Genomic DNA, 24,071 nt, shown 5'->3' on the forward strand with positions numbered 1-24,071 from the left:
CATGATCACTGCATGGAATGCCAATGGACTCAATAACAAAATTCTAGAACTACAAGAGTTCTCTCACAGGCATAATCCTGACATAATACTGGTAAATGAAACACATATCAGGCCAGCTAATAATCCCAAATTACGGAACTATACTATGTACAAAACAGATAGACTCACCAGCAGCGGAGGAGGAACAGCTACATACATTAAAAACTACCTAAGCCACAAAGTTCTGACCAATCTCCAAACCAAGAACCTAGAGATAACAGGCATCGAAGTTCATACAAACAATGCTGGCAATATCAAAATCTATGCTGTATATAACTCACCCAGCATTCCATTGCTGGTATCTGACTTGGACTCCATTCTCGGCTTCACAGACTCCATCATCATGGCTGGTGACTTTAATGCCAAACATACAGCCTGGCATAGCTCCACAATCAACGACAAAAGTCGAACTCTAAACCATTACTCAATGCAACATTCTATTGTTGTAACTGGACCCACAGAGCCCACCCATCACTGCTCAACTGGAAGTTCAGATGTACTGGACATAGTCGTCCTCAAAAACATCAGATACTAATATCTGGAAACAATAAATGAACTTTCGTCTGATAACAACCCTATTCTGCTTCAACTTGGTACACAAGAACAATTCTCCCCTCCCCACTCTTTTATATCTTGGGACAAACTCTCCAGAATCCTACCTGATCGCATTGGCCCAGTCCCTACTATTCACACTAAAGAGGAGATAGAAATGGCTGCAAACAACTTTACCAGTCAAATCAAAAATGCAATCAAGTCAATTACCCAAACTACAGTCTTTCACCCTAGTGGTCAGATCCCTGAGGAAATCATGGATTTAATTAGACTGAAAAACAAAACCAGAAAGAGGTATCATAACACAAGAGCCCCTCAAGATAAAGCAAATTTGAATAAATTAAACAGACAAGTCCGTGAAGCCCTCCAAAAACATCAAAACCAAGAATGGGAATCTAAGCTAATGAAATTAAACCCAGAAGACAACTCCATATGGAAGTTTCTGAGAACCTTCTGCACTAAAAGACAACTTTTACCCCCAATTCAAACCACGAAAGGAATAGCTCATACTACTGACAAGTAAAAGGCAGAGGCTCTGGCCGACAGCTTGGAAACTCAATGCAACCCCTCATATGAAAATTTGAACATCAATCTCATCTACTATATTCACCGCCGAGTTAGGCAGGCCATAACACAACAAAAAGATGATCTAGAACCTCTCACACCCACTTCTCCAACAGAAGTTATAAACATTATAACCCACCATTAAACTACTCCCCAGAAAAGCCATTGTACATCTAAGTCAACATAATTAATGCCATCCGAAGACTCAAGTATTTCCCTTTAACATGGAAAATAGCAGATGTCACACCAATCAAAAAGATGGGAAAAACGCTCAACTCCCTGAAAGCTACAGACCTATCAGTCTTCTGTCTAACTTTGGAAAGATCGCGGAGAAAGTAGTCCTTACTAGGCTTCAATCACAAACGGACCAATTACGTATAATCCCAAATAAGCAATTTGGATTCAGGAAAAAACCACCGTTCAGCAGATCCACAGGCTGATTGAATACATCTCCGAAGGCTTCAACCGGAACCTTCATACAGCTGCAGTCTTTTTCGATGCTGCAAAGGCTTTTGATAAGGTGTGGCATCAGGGTCTCCTCTACAAGCTCATCACATTCAATATGCCTACTAATCTAATTCACTAAATAATTCACTCTTACCTCAGAGACAGATACATGCAAGTCAAAATAAATGAAACTGTATCAGCCAGATGCAAGGTTCTGGTGGGAGTGCCGCAAGGCTCACTCTTGGCCCCCTTGCTGTTTTCTATCTATATTGCTGATATCCCTCAAAACCCAAGCTCAACAATCACTGCATTATATGCTGATGACGCTGCATTATTAGCAAGATCTCTCAGCCCCAAACTAGTTATCAAGAGACTCCAAAACAGTATTCACACATTACAAAAATGGTTGATGGACTGGAGAATTCAATCCAATCCACAGAAGAGCTCAGCCATACTGTTCACTAGAAAAAAGCCTCAAATCAAGGAAGATATACATTTACTAGGTGTTAACCTGGCAGAATACAGTCAAATATCTCGGAGTAATTCTGGATAAAAAACTCCAATTCACCAATCATATAGAACACATAAGTTCAAAGACATCCAAAGTAATAGCGCAGCTCTACCCCATGATCAACAGAAAAAGTAAATTCGATACTCAGAACAAACTGCTCATATACAAGATGGTAATACGCCCAGTCATAACTTATGCATCTCCCTCGTGGAGTCATACTTCGAAAACAAATATTCAAAAGCTGCAGAGAATACAAAACAAATGTCTGAGAATGAGTTTGGATGCTTCGTGGTTTATCAGAAACTCCCAAATTCACAGAAACGTCAACATTCCCTACATCACATCTCTCCTTCATGACCTAGCTGAAAAGTTCTTCATCAAGACAATTAATCATCCGAACCCACTGATCAAGCAAGCTTCAGACTATAATGAAGCAGATTTCTGCAAATACAAGAGACCCAAATCAATTCTATGCTCAGCTGAATACAGTTAATCTCACTGCCCTTTCAGGGCAAGCTTAAAGCTCAATAATTCTCCACCCAAAGACCTTTCCTTTTCAGATGGAGGGGAATATGAAAAGCATTTATGCTTCACCCATCAAAACAGTATCGTTCTGCGTTACTTTTATTAAAGAAAAATATAAATGACCGCGAATTTAGACATCTCCCATATTTATTAAAATTTTTTGAACAAAATCAAGAAATGCTTCACTATGATTTAAAAGAATTTATTCGTGAAATAGAATTAGTTGAGGAAGAAATAAATTCAAGATTTAAAGATTTTAATGAAACTGAAATGATTGTATCTTTTATCAATAATCCATTTCAAGAAAACTTGAACATCACAGAAATTTCAAATAAAATTAGTGGGCTGTTTGATATAAACCAAGCTGAAGTAGAACTTGAGATAATAAACATTCAGAATAGTTTACATTTAAAATCAATAAACAATGAAGTCATTTGGAAGTATGCACATGAAAAATTCCCAATATTAACTGATATTGCGTGAAAAATTCTGTCGTGTTTCGGATCGACATACTTGTCAGTATCCGCTTTTTCAAATATGACCGTCATAAAAAATCAATTAAGAAACCAAATTACAAATGATCATTTGGATGATTGTCTGCAATTGGCCACTTCTTCATATCAACTTGACTATGAAAATGTTGCGAGGTCCAAACAATGCCAAATTTCACATAACGTTTTTTTTTTTTTTAATCAACCAGCATTTCCTGTAACTTGTGAGTTTGTAATCAATCTGTTGTTTTTTCTAACTTTGGTTTACCAAAATAGAGAAATATTTTATTCCAATATATATATATATATATATATTTTTTTTTTTTTTTTGTTGTTGTATGAAAATAATTAAAAGTGATAAATTTTTAAATACACAAATAAAATTTTTAGTTGTTTATTTGTGCGTAATCAGATATCAATTTGGGGGAACCTGATCTATATAAGAGAGTAGATCGGCGAATAACATATATAAGAGTAGATCGCCGAATAACTTTTTATAGAAAAGTAGCTCGCGTAGTAAAAAAGTTGAACACCACTCTTCTACATGATGGTTCTAGGTCAGCATATTTTTTGAAGTTGCTCCTCTGTAAGGAATGATAAAAGAATGGATTTGCTAACTTGCAGTGATGTCTCAAGTATTAATAAATAAAACTTGGCATGAAGGGTAAAAAGAAAAATCTGGAACCTATCTCACTCGTAATTATTTATAAAGTCGATGACTATGATGCTTTGTAATACACTAAACTCATGTTGTTTTGAAGCAAATGAAAGATTTAAGTAAAAGAATTATTTGCACAATAACAGAGTAGTAATGAAAAGCTAGTATTAGGGTAAGGAATGCACAGTGAGTTATGCTGCTGCATTCCTCATTGTTTACCTGGAAGTCCCTCCCCTCCTGGTTATCTTAGTTTGTCCTTAAGTGACTATGTTTATAAACCTAAATAGTTGAATATTTTATATTCAACCCATTAAATGCACTCTGTATTCCTCTTTACTTAAGACGATGGTGAATTGCATGCTAATGAGACTTCTGAATCAGCATACTTTGAGGCATGCCATTCGTAACCTACTTACCAACTGATAACAATGACATACACTAATAGGACTGATAATCTCTGTGGAAAGGATTAAAGGAAAAATTGAAAACCTACCTTGCTGTAATATTCATCTATTTGATGACTGTGCAAGAGGCTAGAAAACAAAAAAATACTTGAGCACATTAGCTAGATACTATCTGAAAGTACTAGGAGTCTCAACTAACAGACTTAAACAACTTCCAAAAAAAGTGTTCTTTTTTAAACTTTCATTTTTTTATTAATGAAAATTAATATGAAAATACAAGGAGTTAATTTATTCCTTGTATTTTCACATATTTTAATTCAAGGATAATTCATGTAAAAAGTGATTTATTCTTTTGTGTGCATTGTAATTGTGATTCAGTAATAAAATTACTTTTCTTAGATCTAGAAGCAACGGAAGGAACAGTCCAACAGAAAACAATTTCAGTTGCTCCGTGCGAAGCAAAATATCTACGGTTTCATATAAAAAGTGGTTATGATCATTTTTGTGCGATTTATAAAGTGCAAGTCAATGCCTGACTGGGTGCTTAATTATGTCAGAAAGCATTAACTTTCATTGTATTATTTTGATGTAGAAATACTGAGGTTATTACCGCTTACAAAACTCAGCATATGGATCAACTAACTAAGGAAAGCTTAATAATATATTAATAAAAAGATCGGCATATAATTGTTTCTTTCTTTCTTTCATGTCTAGCTAAATAGTTGAATTAAATATTCAGTTAAACGAAATTTCATGGTAGTTTGATTTTGCTGGTGGACTGTTTGAAGAGATGTGAAGTGTTAATGAATTTTGGAGTACATGATGTTTTCATCTCTTGGTTTTGAAAATATACATAATACAAAATTAGCTGAGCATAGTAAGTAGTTTTCCTTTACAAAAGTTATAGTGCATTTGATTAATCGTTTTCCTTGTTAAATTTATGTATCATGTAAAATCTCACATAAATGTTTTGCTTAGTAGGTTCGTTTTTTTTTTTTTTTTTTGTATAATCTGAGTGAAAAATTTCATTAATAAAGAATGTTTTTTATATAATAAAGTATTCTAAAATTATATATGCAATCTGTTTGTATTTAGTAATGCAATTATATATCATTTGTGAAGAAGAGGACATTATAATTTGTGACACCTCCAAGGAGTCCGAAGACTCATCGCGGGAGGACACCCATTGTACAACTCCCCGTCTCCACTACTATACCAAACTTCTACTGCCAAGCATCTACACCAACGCCATCTACCACCCACAACCACCACCACAGCTAGTATTTTTTGTCTGTAAATTGCGTGTTCTGAAGGACAATTTTGTCTGTATGCGGGATGAAAAACCAGAGTTTCCAGGAGAAAAAACTCTATATGAGATCAGCTAACTCACCTTCAATTGAAAAAGTCCATATAAAGATTCCTCCCATCACGACGGGAATCGAACTTAGGCCTTTTCTAATTGAAGGGCGCAACATATCGTCGTTCTGTATCACCTCTCCGTCTAATACCTCTAATAAACTTCTCATTGTTGGCCTTCTTCCATCATCTAACAGAAAATGCTACTCTTCTAAGTCTCCCATATTCCCTTCCTTTGTTTTCCTTCTGGAAATGTTTATTGAGGCGTTTCTTTGTGGTGTGAAATTCGACTTCTGTTCTGTGTTCTAGACGTAATTGGCATCATTTTTTTGGCGATGGATGGTAGATGGCAGTTGTGTGTAGTAAGAGAATTAAGTAGTAGGGGAAACGGTTAGATTATGTGTAGCGGAGAGGAATAGTGCCCTCCCGCTATGAGTCCTTGAAGGCGTCATGTAATAATAATAATACTGTTGTGCCCCCTATCCACGGTCAACCCCTGTTCGAAAATATTAAATGGCAAATTCCAGAAATAAACAATTTATAATTACGTAGTCAAAGTGGATATTAGATTCAACGTTATTTCAAAGCCGAATGTTTGTAGAAACTCTGAAAGTTTTGTAAGTTGACCTGAGAGCGTACGAGAATACAATCCTTGGCATCCCCGAGGATTGTATTCAAGTAGTGCAAGCTAAGGCAATTTGGATTGGAGGTATCAGGAATAATAATAATAATCTAATATCCACCTTGCCTACGTAATTTTACATCGCAGAAATGGAGCCATGTGACTCTTTTCTTTTAGTAATAGACAATTCATAAGTTTTAAATTGTGCGCTGTTCTGAGTAGTGTTCGGTTATCAGATTGACTATCGCAGTGCTTGTGTTCAAGTAACCCTTATTTTACTTAATAATGCCCCAAAGCGTAAGAGTAGTGATGCTGGCAATTCGGATATGCCCAAGAGAAGCCGTTAAATGCTTCCTTTTAAGTGAAAAAGGTGAAAGTTCTTGACTTCATAAAATAATAAATAAAAAAAAAAAATCGTATGCTGAGGTTGCTAAGATTCCACTCACATAACTTTTATTACAGTATGGTGTTATAATTGTGCTATTTTTTTTAAATCTCATACCATGCCTAATTTATAAATTAAAATTTATCATAGGTATGTATGTATAGGAAAAAACATAGTATATACTGTATAGTGTTCGGTACTAACCGCAGATGTCTTGGAACATATCCCTCACAGATAAGGTGGGACTACTGTACATAATATAATATGCTTAAGTAGTAAACTTGCTTACCGTATGTTGCAATTCTTGAGGAGTTACATGAAAATAACGCTGTATTATCGTATATTTGTTTACAGTAGTGTTCGTATGTCACTATTATTAGCATGCGACAGTGCAGTGACAGCAACTTGTCACTTGAGTTTCACTTTGAATCTCATTAACAGACATGCGCGTTAGTTGTTGCTTTTAGAACAACTGTCTCTTGGATATCAGGAGCTCTAGGAAGCAAGGAAGAAGAGCTGAAAAGATCTAATAAACCACCGAGCTAAGTTCTCTAATCTCGGTGTTTTTATATGCATCTTTATAATTACTAAAAATGAAATTAATGAAAGCAGGTTATGTTGCAAAGAGCAATATGGAAGCTGTGCTTTTTATTGTATTTGGAACTGCTTAATTAAATGTATTCCTATCATCTAAGCAATTATTTGTCATGCCTACTTCAGAAAAGCGAGGGAAAGATGTACTAGTTAAGTGAGGCCTTTAGCTTTATATTCTAAGTAATTTTAGAGATAAAGCAGAGTGAATGAATGAACAAAAAAGAAGTGCTACTGAGGAAGTTCTCATATGGCCAAGTGAAACTACAGAATTTTCAACTGAATGCTGTGTTCAGTTTATTGTGTAAAGCCTTTCTTTTAGTGTTACACGGTGATGATCAGCATTCATATTTGAAGTTATGGATTCTACAACCATGTTAAAATAACTCTTTTTATTATCCCGACATTTCGATCTTCATATCATTAGATCTTCATTTGATCTTGATATGAAGATCGAAACGTCGGGATAATAAAAAGAGTTATTTTAACAGGTTGTAGAATCCATAATTTCAAATATGATTGTTGTGTAAAATGTTTAATATTATCTCTCAGTATTGAACTGTGAGAGTCAGAGTAAGAGAAATTATTAATGAACTCATATTGAGTGATTCTTAGAATAACCACGTAATTATTTGCATGTCTGAAGAAGTTAGAAATTAATTTTATAAGGAATGTCAGATCTCCTTTAGAGAGATAGAGTGAAGTACTAAGAATTTGTATCTGTGTATATATATATATATATATATACAGGGTGTTCGGGATAAATTTGACAGTTTCGTAAGGAAAAAGAAAATCTTCTTTGTATCTATTAAATTTAATGAATTGACAAAAAAACATTACAGGCAGAGTTAATTACAATACTATCAACAAGATTTACTCAAAATAACCACCATTAGCATCGATCACAGCTTCAATTCTGCTTCGGAACCTCGAACAAGCTGATGCTACAGTCTCCCTGGGAAGGGCCGCAAAAACTGTTTTAATTTTATCCATTAACTGGGCTTTTGTATTACTGGAAGTGCGATTGGTGTCTTTTTCAACTGCGCCCCATACAAAATAATCCACGGGGTTAAGGTCTGGGGAGTTTGGAGGCCAAACATTTGGACTGGTGAAGTCGTAGAAATTTTCAGACAACCATTTTTGACTTTTCCCAGAGGTGTGGCAAGGGGCCGAATCCTGCTGCCATACATACGGCCTACCATTGGCTACCCTTGTTATCCAGGGCTTGACTACAGTTAGCAACTCCACGAACAAAGCCCGAATTCCAATGCCAGGGTTCTTCAACACCTGTTCCTGCAGATTTGCGAGGAATTCTGCTGTACGAACGCAATCAGATCGTCTGCTAGGGATCTTTCTTCTTGCTACATCCTCGTAGTCACAATTGCAAGTCTCTAGTTCATGCCTGATTGTTTTTACTGTATTCAGGGAGCATTGGGCAGCAGTCGTAATATCCTTATTTTGATGGCGGGCACGAATCATCATGATACAAGTTATTCTCCTCCATGATTCAGGTGGGTTCCAGCTATCCATCCTTTCTGACATCTTGTATATGAATGAAGAAGGGTCCAAACTTTTAAATGAAGAGAAGTGTGTGTTAATACATGTAACTTACGGAAAAATATAATCAATTATAAATATGTCAAATTTATCCCGAACACCCTGTATATATATATATATATATATATATATATATATATATATATATATATGTTTACAGTAAATAGTTTAATTGTTTTTATATATCAGAGCTTCATTCGTTAGAATACACAACATGTTGATCATTGAAGTCAATGCACCATCAGAGATGTGAATCTGAAACAGTCTAGCCAACTAAGATAAAAATATATATTATAATGTTTCAGATTTGTATACTGTTATTATATTACTCCACACCTGACTATTAATATATAGGTGTATAGGTGGGAATAACATAGTCGGACCAATCAACCTCTCTCTCTTTTGAATATAACAAATTAGCATAGTCAACAGGATTGGTTTTAACTTCAATATGTAATGTGGTATTAAAGTTTATATTTATCCTTTCTGGTAAATCAAATAATGGATTCTAAAAATGGAAATGAAGCCGTTGATTTAAATGTCATTAAAGGTAGTGAGATTTTTGAAACATTTAATCCTAATCTTGTTATTCCCGCTTTTCAATAGATGATAATGCAAGTATTGAGTCATACACTCACTGGACAAAATAAGAGAAAGGGATGATGGGAAGTTGACATTGGCATTCCTCACACAGAGTGAAACATACCCAAACTGAATGCAAAAGGTAAATAGGCAGACATCGGGGATTCCCAATAGTATACTGCAATCAACAAACATGGGTAAATGTGGCAATCTTAGCGATTTTGATCATCAATTTATTAATCGGTGCAGGGCAGATGGGTCAGTCTATCACCCAAGTGTTAAGAACCTTAGTGTTCTTGAGGGCTACCGTATCAAGGATCTATCGTGAGTATACATCAACGGACATACCAAATTTTCTTTAGTCTGTGCCTGTAGATTATCCAGGCTCATACAGATCAACTGCAGGGCAACAGCAGCACAAATCACATCGTTTCAATATCAGAGTTCCAAACAGCACCAGTGAGTGAAGGTATACATACTCTGCATACTATGGGAGCCGATGCCCTAATCATGTCACACTCTTAACAGCTCATCATCAGGCATTACGCCTCACTTGGTGTTGGGACCATCAAAACTGGACCTCTGCAGAGTGGACCAGAGTCGTGTGGTCTGATGAATCCCATTATTAGTTGTACCAAGCTGACAGGAGGTGTGGGTGTGCTGTTGACAGCATGAGGCCATGTCCAGGTTGGCTGTTCTATGAGGTTGTGACTCTGTGATGGTTTGGGGAGCCTTCTCATGTGACACAATAGGTCCCTTGGTGTGTCTGGATAGGTTCTTAAATGATGCGAAGTACTAGCATGTGCTGGCTCATCACGTACACACTTTCATGGCCTTTGCATCCTGCAGCCAATGGTCTCTTTCAGCAGGACAATGCACCATGTCACAACCACCCAGGCATGGCTTGAGGAACACTCACCTGAGTTTGGGACCATCCAGTGGCCCTCAAGGTCCATAGATTTAAATCTGATTGAATTACACTACAGTGCTGTAGAGTGAGACACCTGATCAATGTATGTGGGACCAATGCTAAGGCACAGTTGTGGACAATGCTGCAACAGGCATGGGTGGAATTACCTCTGGCATCTGGTAGAGTCAATGCCTTGGAAAGTACAGGCTGTTATTCGCGATAGAGGCAACCAACACGCATTAGGTAGGTATCACTAATGTTTTTCCACTGAGTTAACAAATTTCATTTGTTAATTATTCTTAGAAATATGTTAGTAGCAAAAAAAAAACATTTCTGAACAAGCTTCTGTGTTAAGAGTTACAACAGATTATAGTACATTTAAGAATTTATTAATCTCGGAGAATTTTCATGTTAGAAATGCAAGTCCAAATCTGTGGAAATTACAGCAGTGCATCCAGGGTACTAAAGAAACAGTTTCAGAGTATTATAATAGATTGTTGTCTATAACTCATAAGTAGTGTCTCAGCTGAAGAAAGATCACATTTAAAATCATCTATGTTTCCTTAGTTTAGAGTGGGACTTAGATGAATTAAAGGAAGTAGCTTATAAGAAAAAAATTAAAAATTTACAAAAATGTTATAAAGAGAAAGAGAGAAAAGATTTAGAGACATATACCAATCCTCTAATTCTCTGGAACAAAAAGGTAACATTACAAATAATGTGGCATGTAATATTCAAAAGGAAAGTCAGAAACCTAGTTTAATTAAAAATGAGAGAAATGTTAGATTAAGTTCTTCCAATTGCGCTACAGAGGCGCAATTGGAAGAACAACAGTGCATTGCACCCTTCGATTAGAAAAGGCCAAAGTTTGATTCTCTTCGTGACGGGAGGAATCTTTATATGGACTTTTTCAATTGAAGGTGAGTTAGCCGATCTCATATGGAGGTAGCAGGGTTTTTTCCTCCGGAAACCCGGGTTTTTCATCCTGCATACAGACAAATTGGCACTTCAGAACATACGCAATTTACAGACAAAAACTACTAGTGGGAAGTAGATGGCGTTGATGTAGGTGATTGGTAGTAGAGGTTCTGTGTAATAGTGGAGACGGAGAGTTGTACAATAGGTGTCCTCCTGCGATGAGTCTTCAGACTCCTTGGAGGTGTCATGAATAATAATAATAATTTCAAGGATATAAATCAAACTGTGTGTGACAATTCAGAAAATAGCTCTAAAACAAATCCATAGAGTCAAATTAATTAGAAACCCTTAAAGCTTTTAAAGAAAAAAATAGAAAGACAGCAAAAAAAATCTACGTTTGAAAGTCAAGAAAAGTTATTTAAAATGATAGCTGATAATAAGATAAGATAGAAGTGTAAGCAAACAAAGTTTGCACCTGAAGTGTTTTCAGGATTGGGGCAAAGGTTGGTCGATTGGTAGAGCCTCTGCTACTAATGGCTCACGCAAAAATTAAGGAAGTTTGAGTGCGGTTAGTAGTTGGAAGTCAAGAAAAGTTATTTAAAATGATAGCTGATAATAAGATAAGATAGAAGTGTAAGCAAACAAAGTTTGCACCTGAAGTGTTTTCAGGACTGGGGCAAAGGTTGGTCGATTGGTAGAGCCTCTGCTACTAATGGCTCACGCAAAAATTAAGGAAGTTTGAGTGCGGTTAGTAGTTGGAAGGGGGTCAATCGTTCTATGCTGTTGACACGCTCTCCCTTGATGAGTTGGAAGTTTTTTCCTACTTGGTTAGACTATAATAAATTTAGTTTAATCCTTTATCCAAGTGTAAGCAAACAAAGTTTGTACCTGAAGTATCTTCAAGACAGGCAACTCATGGTAAAGGTGGACCAAGCTCTAATCACTCCTTGTCTTAGTATTTCCCATATGATGAGAGCTTGGTTCACCTTAGTTGCCTCAGTCCTGAAGATACTTCAGGCACAAACTTTGTTTGCTTACACTTGGATAAAGGATTAAACTAAATTTATTATAGTCTAACCAAGTGGGAAAAAACTTCCAACATCTTTCTCTAAATCCAGAGTAATTTAACAATAAGGTGGTACACCTTTTGGCAACTCGTATAGGTAAATATGACTTCTCCATTGCTTCTGCCTTAGTATCACCACTTCTGTGTCTGGCTTCCACTGACGAGACCTCAATAAAAGTTGAAACTGATCTGGGTAGTGGCCCTTCCCTTAATGCATAGCAACATGCATGTCTGCAAGGAGATGTGCTTTGCATTACGGGAGATACTAAGACAAAGAGTGATGAGAGCTTGGTCCACCTTTACAAGTTGCCTCAGTCCTGACGATACTTCAGGTGTAAACTTTGTTTACTTACACTTGGATAAAGGATTAAACTAAATTTATTATACTCCCTCGATGTGTCTTTGGATTCTCTGGAGGTGTCAAATAATAATAATAGAAGCTAAAGACTTCACATCACTTGTCTTAGTATCCCATAATGCTATGCATTATGGGAAGGGTCACTAGCCAGACCACTTTCGACCATTATTGAGGTCTCTTCACTGGGAGCCAGACACAAAAGTGATACTTTTGTGTCTGGTCATGAAAATCTGGTCGTAAAATCGACCAAAGTGAAACTTTGGTCGATTTTACATGACGTCTCATGTACCGCTGCCGAAAAAGAATTTAAAAAAATACGAGGCCGACAGATAAAAAAGTTCGAAAAATTAAAAAAGAACTCTACCGTCTTTCCAAAACCTGCTACCAACACGGTAATCAACCTTTCTTCAGTCACCCTGAAGCCTGAAGCACTCAACGCGCTGTCACGTGGACACAACTTTGCCATTGCTCCCAATAAAATACCTAGTGAGGATATTATGATCCAGATCGAGCGCGGAATCCGCCACCTTCCACATCAAGTCGCCAACAGTGTAAGACTGGATGTAGCCTGTGTCCTTTCCAAAGCAAGACCACCAAAAACCAACATATCAAACAAGGAATATAAAGCTCTACAGGAAATGAAGAATAACAAAGAATTAGTTATCACCAAAGCAGATAAGGGAAATGCAACTGTGGTACTTAACCAAAAGGACTACACAGGTAAGCTGAATGCTCTTCTATTAGATCGGGCCACTTACCTCCCTATCAATTACAATCCCACCAACTCTCAAATTAGAAAACTTCACAGGCTCCTTAAGAGAGTCACCTCTTGGCCTGTAGAAGTTACCAATAGATTAAAGCCGTTTAACTCTATACCCCCCCCCCCCCGTGTTTACGGACTCCCAAAAATACACAAAGAAAATGTGCCATTACGTCCCATAGTGGATGGCATTGATTCCCCCACATACAAATTAGCTAAACATTTGGCCAAAGAGCTCACACACTATACTGGCAACACACCATCACACATAAAAAAACTCAGCCCACTTCAAAGCCAGCATAGAAAACCTTACACTCCAACATACTGACATAATGGTCAGCTTTGATGTGTCCTCTTTATTTACAAATGTCCCACTCAAGGAAACTTTAGAGCTAATCCAAGCTAAATTTTCTCCCGATATCTCAGCCTTATTTCAGTCAGTTCACAATGAACTCAGGCTATTTCGTTTGGCAGGGAAAATTCTACAAACAAATAGAGGGGACAGCCATGGGTTCACCACTCTCCCCACCCTTGGCCAATTTCTTTATGGAGACCTTTGAAGAAAAAGCCTTAGCCTCTGCCCCACAAAAACCAACCATATGGCTTCGCTACGTTGATGATGTGTTCGCTATTTGGCCACATGGCTCTGAAACACTTCTCTCCTTCTTAACACACTTAAACAACCAACACCCCAGAATCAAATTCACTCTGGAAAAAGAGGAAAACAACAGCCTCCCTTTCCTAGACACACTAGTCACCCGCCAGCCTAATGGATCCTTGGTTTTCTCAGTTTACAGAAAACCCACCCATACAGCCAGATACATTCACCAACAATCCCCCCCCCCCCCCCCACAACAATATGGAGTAGTGAAAACACTATACAACAGGGCTAAACTAATCTGTTCAAACGACTTGGCCCTAAACACTGAACTAAATCACATCCTCAACACTTTCTCAGCCAATGGCTACCCCCCCCCCCCCCCAAAAAAAAATCCCAAAAATATTAGAACCTACAAACCACAGATCCCCCCCCCCCACCCACAACAAGGATTACTCTAAATCCATCACCATTCCCTACATCCAAGGCACCTCGGAAAAGATTACCAAAATCTTAAAAAAACATGACCTGACCTCCTGTTACAAACCTTACAGAAAACTGGCATCCCTTATCCGCTCCACTAAAGACCAACCACTTCCCCTAGACCTACCTGGTGTTTACCAGGTCCCTTGCAGTACTGTCTTACTTTGGCCAAACAGGCAGGACAGCGAATATCAGAATTTCGGAACACAAGGACTACATCCATTTTCACAAATACAGTCATTCTGGGCTTGCGGACCATGCTCTGGATACACGCCACAGAATACGGTGGAAGAAAGCTACAGTGATACACCGTAGCAAATCCAAATTTGAAAGACTCTTTATGGAATCAGCCTCAGCACTAAGAAATTCTCCAAACCTCAACAAATTTGGTTGTATGCGACTGCCCCAAATTTGGGAGGCCTGCATCTGCAGACCTTCAGCCCAACGGCCAAGAACACCTACTTAGCCCGCTAGAGGGCACCATCAGGACTGTTAGGAGAACAATAGCTTCATCTCTTCATTCCCAGTTTCTGTGTTGTAGTGCCTACATGCACGTAACATTTTTGTAAGTTCCTTTAGAAAATGGCAATGTGACATTGCCGAAATATCGGAAAATATTTATTAAAGTTTAACTTAATTTATATCCTTAACTACGTTGTTCTATTCCTTAAGTGTTTTAATAATAACAAAAGTGATGCTAAGGTTGAAGTAATGCAGAAGTCATATTTTCATATATGATTTGCCAAAAGATGTCACACCTTATTATTAAATTATTCTGGATTAAAGAAAGTTGTTGGAAGTTTTTTCACTTGGTTATACTATAAATTAAAGATACCAAGAAATTATATACTTGGTTTAATCCTTTATCAAAGTGTAAGCCAACAAAGTTTGCACCTGAAGTATTTTTCAGGACTGGGGCAACTCGTATATAGAAGCTAAGGACTTCACATCACTTACCTTCATCATCAGTTGCATCAGTCTTGGGACTGGTAGCTCAGCAGGAATTTCCTCCATTTCATCCTGCCATTGGCTTTCTTCTTAATCTCCTGGTAGTTCCTCAGGTCCATGCTTTCTTTCAATTGGTCAACAGAGCTTTTCTTTGGTCTACCTCTTCTTCTTCTCCCTGCCATTTTGCCTTCAGTTATTCTTTTCACAAGTCCATCATGCTGAAATATATGTCCATACCACCTATTCCTTCTAATTTTGATTGATCTAATTAGACTTCTTGTTTCACTTATGTCTCTCAGGACTTATTTGATTTTTTTTCTGTCCATATGATTTTTATTCTGTTCATGCGATGCCAGCACCACATTTCAAGAGCCTCCAATCTTCTTATGTCTTCTCTGCCTAGAATCTAGGTTTCACATCCATACAGTGCGATGCATCATATCAGTGTCTTTATTAATTTTTTTTTTTTTCAATTATAGGTTGATGTTTCCTGTTAAAATGTTTTTCATCTTAGAGAATTGGGCTTTTGCGTTGTTTATTCATGATCTTATGTATTTTCTTGTTCTGCCATCTTCTGTTATTAGGCTTCCTAAGTATTTAAAGTTTTTTACTTGTTTTGTTTCCCATTTGTATTTATATGCTCTATATTGATAAGGATTTTGCCTGTAACAAGGATTTTAGTCTTATTTGAGTTGATTTTCATTTTATATTTTTCGAGGTTATTATTTAGTAATTCTAGTATTGTTTTTAACGTTCTTCTGTTTTCTGCTAAAAGGGCTATGTCATCAGCAAATCTCATACATATGACTTGCTCACCATTTTTGTTTATGCCACTATTTATTTTATCTTTAGTTTCCTGAATAGCATTTTCAATATATAAATTAAATAAAAATGGTGAAAGTATACATCCTCGTCTTACTCCACTCCTTATATTTATTATTTTCTCCTTATCATTGATTTTAATCAGTCCATTTTAATTTTTATAAATTTGATAAATTATTTTCCTGTCCATCAAGTCTATGTCGATATTATTTAAACAATTTAAGAGTATTTGCTGGTTTACTTTATCAAATGCTCTCTCTAAATGAAGCAAATGTAAGTGTTTTTACTAAGATCCATTCTTCTCTCTATTACTGTTCATAAACAGAGTATTGCCTCTCTTGTTCCTTTATTCTTTCTGAATCCAAATTGGTCTTCATCCAGTAGACAGTCTATTTTTGAATCAATTCTAATTTGAATAATTTTTAGTAGAATTTTGCTAACACGGGGGATTAAAGCTATTGTTCTGAATTGGCTGCATTTATTAGAATTATTTTTTTTGGTATTATAGTTGATTTCACGAACTTCTTTGGTATTTCTACTCTATCAGAGATTTGGGCTATTAATTGACAGAGTAAGGTTTTTGTCTCATGACCTAGATTTTGTAGTAGTTCTACAAAATCTAGGTCATGATATTGTCTACACCTGGACTTTTTCTCTTACTCATTTTGGATAGTGCTTTATCAAATTCTTCTCGCATTATTGGGGGCCCTAGATTTGTTTCATTTTGATTTTCTATGCTAATATCACTTGCCTTAGTATCCCATAATGCAAAGCACATATCCTTACGGGTATGTATAATGCTATGCATTATGGGAAGGGTCACTACCCAGACCAATTTTGACCTTGTCCTGAAAATACTTCAGGTGCAAACTTTGTTTGCTTACACTTGGATAAAGGATTAAACCAAGTATATAATTTCTTGGTATCTTTAATTTATGAACCAATTGATATTGCTGCAATGTCTCATATCGGTAATGACAAACCTTGGACAGTTTTACAGGAGCATATATTTCTATTATTTCTTGGTCACTCATTAATAAAATTAAAGATCTGATTCCTAATGATATTACTAGATTGAGATATCCAATTAAGTTAACAGGTTTCTTTGAAACTGAAATTTCTACTTCTAAAAAGATAAACATATTTTTTCATATTCCATGTTTTTCTCTAAAAGTTTCTCGTGAATTGATTGTTCTTCCAGAGACTTCTAATTCAGTTATACAGGTTATTCTTGGTTTTGATTTCCAGAAGAGATATCAGTTTTCCTGTAATTTCTCAGATGGCACTATTTCTCTGTGTGTGTGTGCAATGGAATATAGTCTTAATAAGCAATCTGTTCATAAGATGCAAGATTTAGATGTATACCATGAAGTTTCTGAAGGCAAACAAGACAAAATGCTTGAAATTGAAGCAATAAAATGGATGGGAAACATGAAACTAGGAACTCAGGCATGTCTTTTCAGTCACTAATGACTTCTGTCTTGTCAGATGTTAGGTAAAGGAGTAATTTGTTACCAAGATCCCAAAGGACCTAACATCTTATAGAAATACCTTAATGAAAGTTTTTTTTTCCTCAATTAGATGAAGCTAATTTATCCTTGTAGTGTTCAAAATGTCTGTTCTTTTTAAAGGAGATTGAATGTTCAGGTTACAATTTAGAGGAAATTGTAACATCAACATATCATTACATAGGAAATAGATGTAAAGTAGGAATAATTCCTACTAAATTGCCGGCAAAGGTTGATCGATTGGTAGAGCCTCTGCTACTAATGGCTCAGTTAAGTAAGTTTGAGCGCAGTTAGTAGTTGGAACACTCTCCCTCAATGAGTCTTTGGACTCCCTGGAGGTGTCAAATAATAATAATAATAATAAATCTCAGGATAATTTTAAGAATAAGGATTTTCAAAGTAACAAGATAGCTGAATTGTATAAGATTGAGGGTAAATCACCCAACTGTCAAAAATCTCTTATAGTTGAAGCTCAGAAGGAAGATCCCATTTTGAAAAATCTATATGAAAGAGTTCAAAGAGGCAAAGCTGTTCCTAAGGAATTTTCTTTGCCTCTATCAAGATTAATGGATGGGGGTGAGAATTATAGTTCCAGTTATAATGAAATTTTGGATTCTGCATACTTTTCATCATTCTGATCTAGCTGGTCATATCGAGAACCTGGCACAGAATTAAGAGCAGATATCATTTCATATGTGAAATCCTGTCATTTATGCCAAACCAAACTAAGTCTACCTTTAGAGGCTTTCCAATTCCAGTTAGACCATTTCCAGCTGTAGCTATTGATGTAATTGGATCCTTAACCACTGCAAAGCAAGGAAATAAATATATCCTTGTAGCCATTGATATGTTATCACATTTTCCACCTATGAAGGATCAGAATGCTAAAACAAACTGTAGCTAATAAATTTTTAAAGCTGATAATATAAGGGTATTGTACACTTCAAACAGTTTTACCTGATCAAGGAGCAAACTTTACAGCAGAACTAATGTTGCAGTTAAGCCAGCCATCATGTGGCTATGCCTCATGATGCCAGTTTCAAGCCCATGTAAATAGGTGAGGGTTTGAGTGAAGGGCTAGCAACCCATCCTCATAAAAAAGTGCTTTGCTATGGAAACCAGGACCACAGAAATATCTGACCAATATGTAATACTAAATGAAGACAAACTTTAAGAATGACATCCCCGAACAAAAGCTCTTATGGAGAAACTAGAAAATTGAGGAAAGCAATGGAAAATTTGGATAAGACACGCAAACCAAAAGAGACATATAAATAAACTATTTGGAGCCAAAAAAAAAAAAGAAGAAAAAAAAGCCAATGTAGCCAAAGAAATGAAAGACTACAAAATTGAAATATTGTAGGGATTGATCCAATTGAGTTCAGGAGAAACAATAATATATGCTGGCAACAAAGATGAAGATAGTACACATGCAAAAGGAGTGGCAATAATGATGTCCAATAAAGCAAGAGCTGCAATTATAGAATGGGAACCAATTACAGAAAGATGCATAAGAGCAAGAAACTGAAGATTCTATAAAATTACAATTTTAATGTATATGCACCAACTAATAATGCAGATGAAAAAGAACAATGTGAATTTTATGATATATTACAAAAAAACAATAGATGGCACAAATCCAAGAGATATAGTTATAGTAATGGGGGATCTAAATGCTAAAATGATAATAATAATATTATTATTGCATTTGTTGAGCCCTCCTGATGAGAGATTAAGTATATATCTGTATACATATTTTTTATGTATACAGATATATACTGTAGATTCATGTGTGTTCACAGGGCCGGTTTGCCTATTTTTAGGGATGAAAAACCCTCTACTTCCGTACGAGACAGGATAAAGGTTCCTCACGTCATGGATGGGAATCGAACCCAGGTCTTTCTAACCAAAGGGCTTTGCCTATACTGACTGAGCTATGGAGTCTCTAAAGCTAAAATAAGAAATGAAAATAGAGAGATGCTACTGGATTTCTGCATGGCGAATGCAGAAATCCAGTAGTCCAGAAAATCAGAAATCCTCCTATTAATCTTATTAAAATAAGATTAATAGGAGGATCCATCTTTAAGCATAAAAATATACATAAAGTAACATGGAGAGCACCAGATGGAAAAATATAACCAAATTGACCATATAATAATACAAAGAATATGGAAAGTATCTCTTATAAATGTGAGATCAATGAGGGGTGCAGATGCTTATACAGATCATTTTTTAGTAACAGGAGAAATTAAAATAAGATTAATGAACATAAAGTAAAAGCAAAAATAGAATATACTACATAAACAAACTAACAAACATGGAAACAAAGAAAATATGCAGTAGAGGTTAAAAATAGATATGAAGTTCTTACTCAGACCAGACAGAACAAACATGAAGAATTCTGAAGCATAGAAGAAATATGGACAGGTATTAAAAACATATACCACTGAAAAATCTTATATAGACAGAATTTTTAGATTAGATTCTTCCTATACCGATTTTACTTAGAAAATTAATTTAACATACTCGTAGTTTTGGTTAATATTTAACTAATGACTTTCTGTACAACAACAAAGGACAAAGAAAAAAATGTCTGAATGAATTGTAACAATAGACTGCTAAGAAAAAAAAAATTATATCCCAGACAGGATTAAGAATAAGACCTAAGGCCATCACCCATTCTTGAAGGTCAAGAATGTACGAAGTTTCCCGCCTTAACTCAGCGACCTAAAAGGTGGGGGGGGGGGGGAAAGACCTCTATGAATACCCAGGGGAATAAAGAAGTAGCAAGAACCAAGGTCGATTGAGCAAGATAAAAGGGGGAGACATCGACGGAGACAGGAAGTTTTTATTTCGAGGAAGGTCAGTCGTCATGAAGAGGGTTTGTTTCAGAGGTGAGTCGAGTTAGCTAGAAGATTGTTAAGGAGGAGAGGTCGTTTCGATGGTTGTCGCTGGTTAAGTTCATTTTCGCCCAGTTTCTGTTCCAGCTCCTAGTTCGAGTATGTCCTGCCGATTCTAGGTCAAGGGACCCCGTTCCAGCCAACAGATGCCTGAAGATGCTAGATGGGTCATTTATGCAGCGTAGAAAGTAAGTTCCAGGTTTCCAGCCGCCAAGGTTCCTGATGATCTCCGCCTGCGGAAGTGCTCTCGCTGATATTAGAAAATGGTGCCCGTGTGTAAGCAAGAATCAGAAGGAAGAAGATAACTATCTCAAGGGTCTACTGATACTATATACCAAGTAAGGTCTATTATATGTGATTTAACTAGAGGCAGAAATTGTAGCAGAGATTGCTCTAGCTGTTTTTTTTTTTTTGTTAGTATTACTTCAGGACTGAAGGCATTTAGCTAACCATTGAGAAATAACTTGCTTAGTTGTGTGAAATAAGATAGTGGTTACAAGGTGAAAGTTAATGTGCATAATGCTATTTATTGTTCCAGCTTGCCTGTGGTATAGTATGTGTAGGTCTGTTATGCTGTATGACTTAAGTATAGGCACAAATATTACACTAGATTGGATAATTTAAGATCTAAGTTAATATTGCTGAGAAGTATAGAGTCGGGAAAAAGATTGTGGGCTTAGTGTTAGCTTTATTGTAATCTAATTAGCATGAATAAATTGTTTTGCTTGTGAAATAACTTGCCTGATTCCTATATACCAATGCACTTCTCATAAAAAGACCGAACCTGTGTGACCTAGGGAGATAAGTAGTCATGACTGAAGAATAGAGTATTGCGTTGCTTGATATAGTGATAAGTAAGAGATATTTCCGTGCCTTGCTGAGTGTTTTTTTTTTTTTTTTGGAAGAATATTTAAGTCTTATCTGCGATTTCTGATGGCACAGTCATAATCAATAAATAAATTTTTCAGAAATTCGGTCAGAGGCAATTCCTACGTTTTAGAATTTCATGAACGTGATTAAACATAGTTACGACATTGAGAATAGGGGGGGTCTAATTGAAAGAAAGGATTAACTGTAGTAGACTAAATCAAACAACGGATTAAGAGCGACGGAGTCACGACTGTTAAATATAAGTTAAGTGAGTCAATATAAACAAGATAAATAAGTATATATTTCAAACAAAGTATAGAATCAAAACTTAAAGAAATCAAGTATCACATATATTACAAATGCAGCAGACACATGATATAATTTTACAATGCCGCAGTCGACAGGATTTAATTCATGCATTTAATCAATCACAAATTGTGAATTAAAGTGAGAAAGTTTTGGTACTGAATCAGGTAGTTATTAAATAGAAAAATTCTCCTTGAGAAATTTAATTTTTTCAGTTAAATGGAAAGTGAAATTACAAGTAATAGTGCAACTATGGATAATATTGAGTTCTTTAGAACCATAAATCCTCAACTGGTCATTCCGCAATTCTCTGGTGAGGAAAATGACGATGTTTTAGCTTTGTTGAGGAACTGAGGAAGGTTAGAAGATGGACTGACTTCCAACTACTTATCTTGCCCAGGAGTAAATTGGGCAGAAAGGCCAAAAGCTTCTTGTACTCGTTCCCAATTTTGAAAGTTACCTTGGAGTACTCGAGGTTTAAGGATACCTTGATTTCCCAGTTCTCCAGAGTAAGACGTCTAGGCCCAAACCTCTGGAAGTTGCAGAGATGTGCACAAGAAAAAGGAGAATGTGACAGAGTATTATAACAAATTACTGATGGTTGCCAACAGTCTGAATGTTCCAATAGAGGATAAACCTCACCTCGACTGGCCAGTAGTGTTCCACCAAATTAGATTACGGGTTAAAGAAGAACTGAGGGAGACTGCCTACAAAAAGAGACATTCGTCCTGCCTTTACGAGTAGCCATATTAATATTATTAAACCTGTTAATGATTCCTCTTGTGAAGGAAAGAGAAAAAGTTCTGATACATGTAAGGGAAAATCTAATAATGATCAAAATGTAAGAGAGGAAGAAAGAAAGATTTCAGTCAGCGTTAATGAAGTGTATGACAATACTATGAAAACAGGAAGTAGCACCTACAGATATGGGGGAACTACGTGCTATAATAAGAAAGGAAGTAGAACGGCTACAACAGCCTGTGATGGACCGTCTTGATGCTGTGCTAAAGCAGCTGGCAGCAACAAGGACAGAAAAGTCCTTGGAGTTAACTTTGCCTCAAACAGAGAGGACTCATGAAATAAGAGACAGGAAGGAGCCTCCCAGATGCTTCGTTTGCAATAAAATTGGGCACATGGCTTGCAACTGTTTTAAAAACAAGAGACTAGCCAAGAGAAATATTCTTCTTATTGTGCTATCTTCTATCGAAGGTCAGCGACCATCTTGGCGAACAAACTGCGCTCTTGTGCTAATCTGAGCAGTTGTGCACTGCTCTTTCCTGTGCACGTCTTGATGTTGTCAAACCATGATATTCTTTTTCTTCCTCTAGTTCCTTTGCCATCAATTCTTCCTACCAAAATAGTTTGTAGAAGTTGGTATTTGCTGTTTCTCATGATGTGTCCAAGATATGATGTTTTTCGTTTCTTGATTATTTGTACAAGATGTTTAGCTTTGCCAATGGATTTTAAGACATCTTCATTGGTAATTTTTTCTGTCTATGATATCTTTAGCATTCTTCTGTATAGCCACATCTCAAAGGCTTCGATTTTCTTGATGGTTGTCGCCTTCAATGTCCATGTTTCAACTCCATAGAGCAGAATAGACCACACGTAACATTTCAGCATTCGGCATCTGACTTCCATGTTTAGGTCTTTATTGCAGAATAGTGTTCTCATTTTCATGAAGGACTGCCGTGCAACTTCAATCCTTGTCTTTATATCTATTTCTGGATCCCACCGTTCATTAAGCCAGCAACCAAGATATTTATATCTTGACACTTGATCAATATTTTTCCCATCGAGTGTCAGTTTCATTGATGAGGCTGGATGTTTTCTGATGATCATGTATTTTGTCTTGTTGATGTTTATATTTATTCCCATTCTTTGGCTTTCTATGTATACTCTGTCAACGAGTTTTTGGAGATCCATAATGTTATCTGCAATTAGCACGGTGTCATCTGCATATCGTAGGTTGTTAACAATCTTTCCATTTATTGTGATTCCCTCTGGACATTCTTCCAATGCTTTTTTAAAGATTACCTCTGCATATATGTTGAACAGGAGTGGTGAGAGCACACATCCTTGTCTCACTCCTCTTTTGATGTTAATATCACTGGTGGTAATGTTGTCTAATTGAACGGTAGCTGACTGATTCCAATACAGATTTGTTATTAGTCTTATGTCTTGTTCGTCTAGCCTTATTTGTTGAAGGATTTCTATTAAGTTGGTGTGTCTGACTTTGTCGAATGCTTTTTCAAAATCTATGAAACACATAAAGACAGATTTCTGTTTTTCTATGCATTTTTGTATCAATATTTGGGTACAGAAAAGGGCCTCTCTAGT

The 24,071-nt window shown here is 36.3% G+C and overlaps 1 protein-coding gene across 2 annotated transcripts in view; it reads left to right on the plus strand.

Annotated features, from left to right (window-relative positions):
- The window catches only part of LOC150092489 (uncharacterized), a 171,452-nt gene that overhangs the window by 96,352 nt on the left and 51,029 nt on the right, over window positions 1-24,071 (plus strand). Inside the window, exon 4 of one of the 2 annotated variants that reach the window (XM_090414774.1) lies at window positions 4,591-5,198. The exons of the other annotated variant lie outside the window; for it this stretch is intronic. Within the exon in view, the coding sequence (XP_090270900.1) occupies window positions 4,591-4,727 (137 nt within the window). The 3' untranslated portion in view covers window positions 4,728-5,198. Of the gene's footprint in view, window positions 1-4,590; window positions 5,199-24,071 lie in introns of those variants that run through there. 2 annotated transcript variants of the gene reach the window in all.

The sequence above is a fragment of the Typopeltis vanoorti genome, chromosome 25 (assembly GCF_054136105.1).
Source record: "Typopeltis vanoorti isolate ZY-2024b chromosome 25, IOZ_Tvanoo_1.0, whole genome shotgun sequence".
NCBI classification, from domain to species: domain Eukaryota; kingdom Metazoa; phylum Arthropoda; class Arachnida; order Uropygi; family Thelyphonidae; genus Typopeltis; species Typopeltis vanoorti.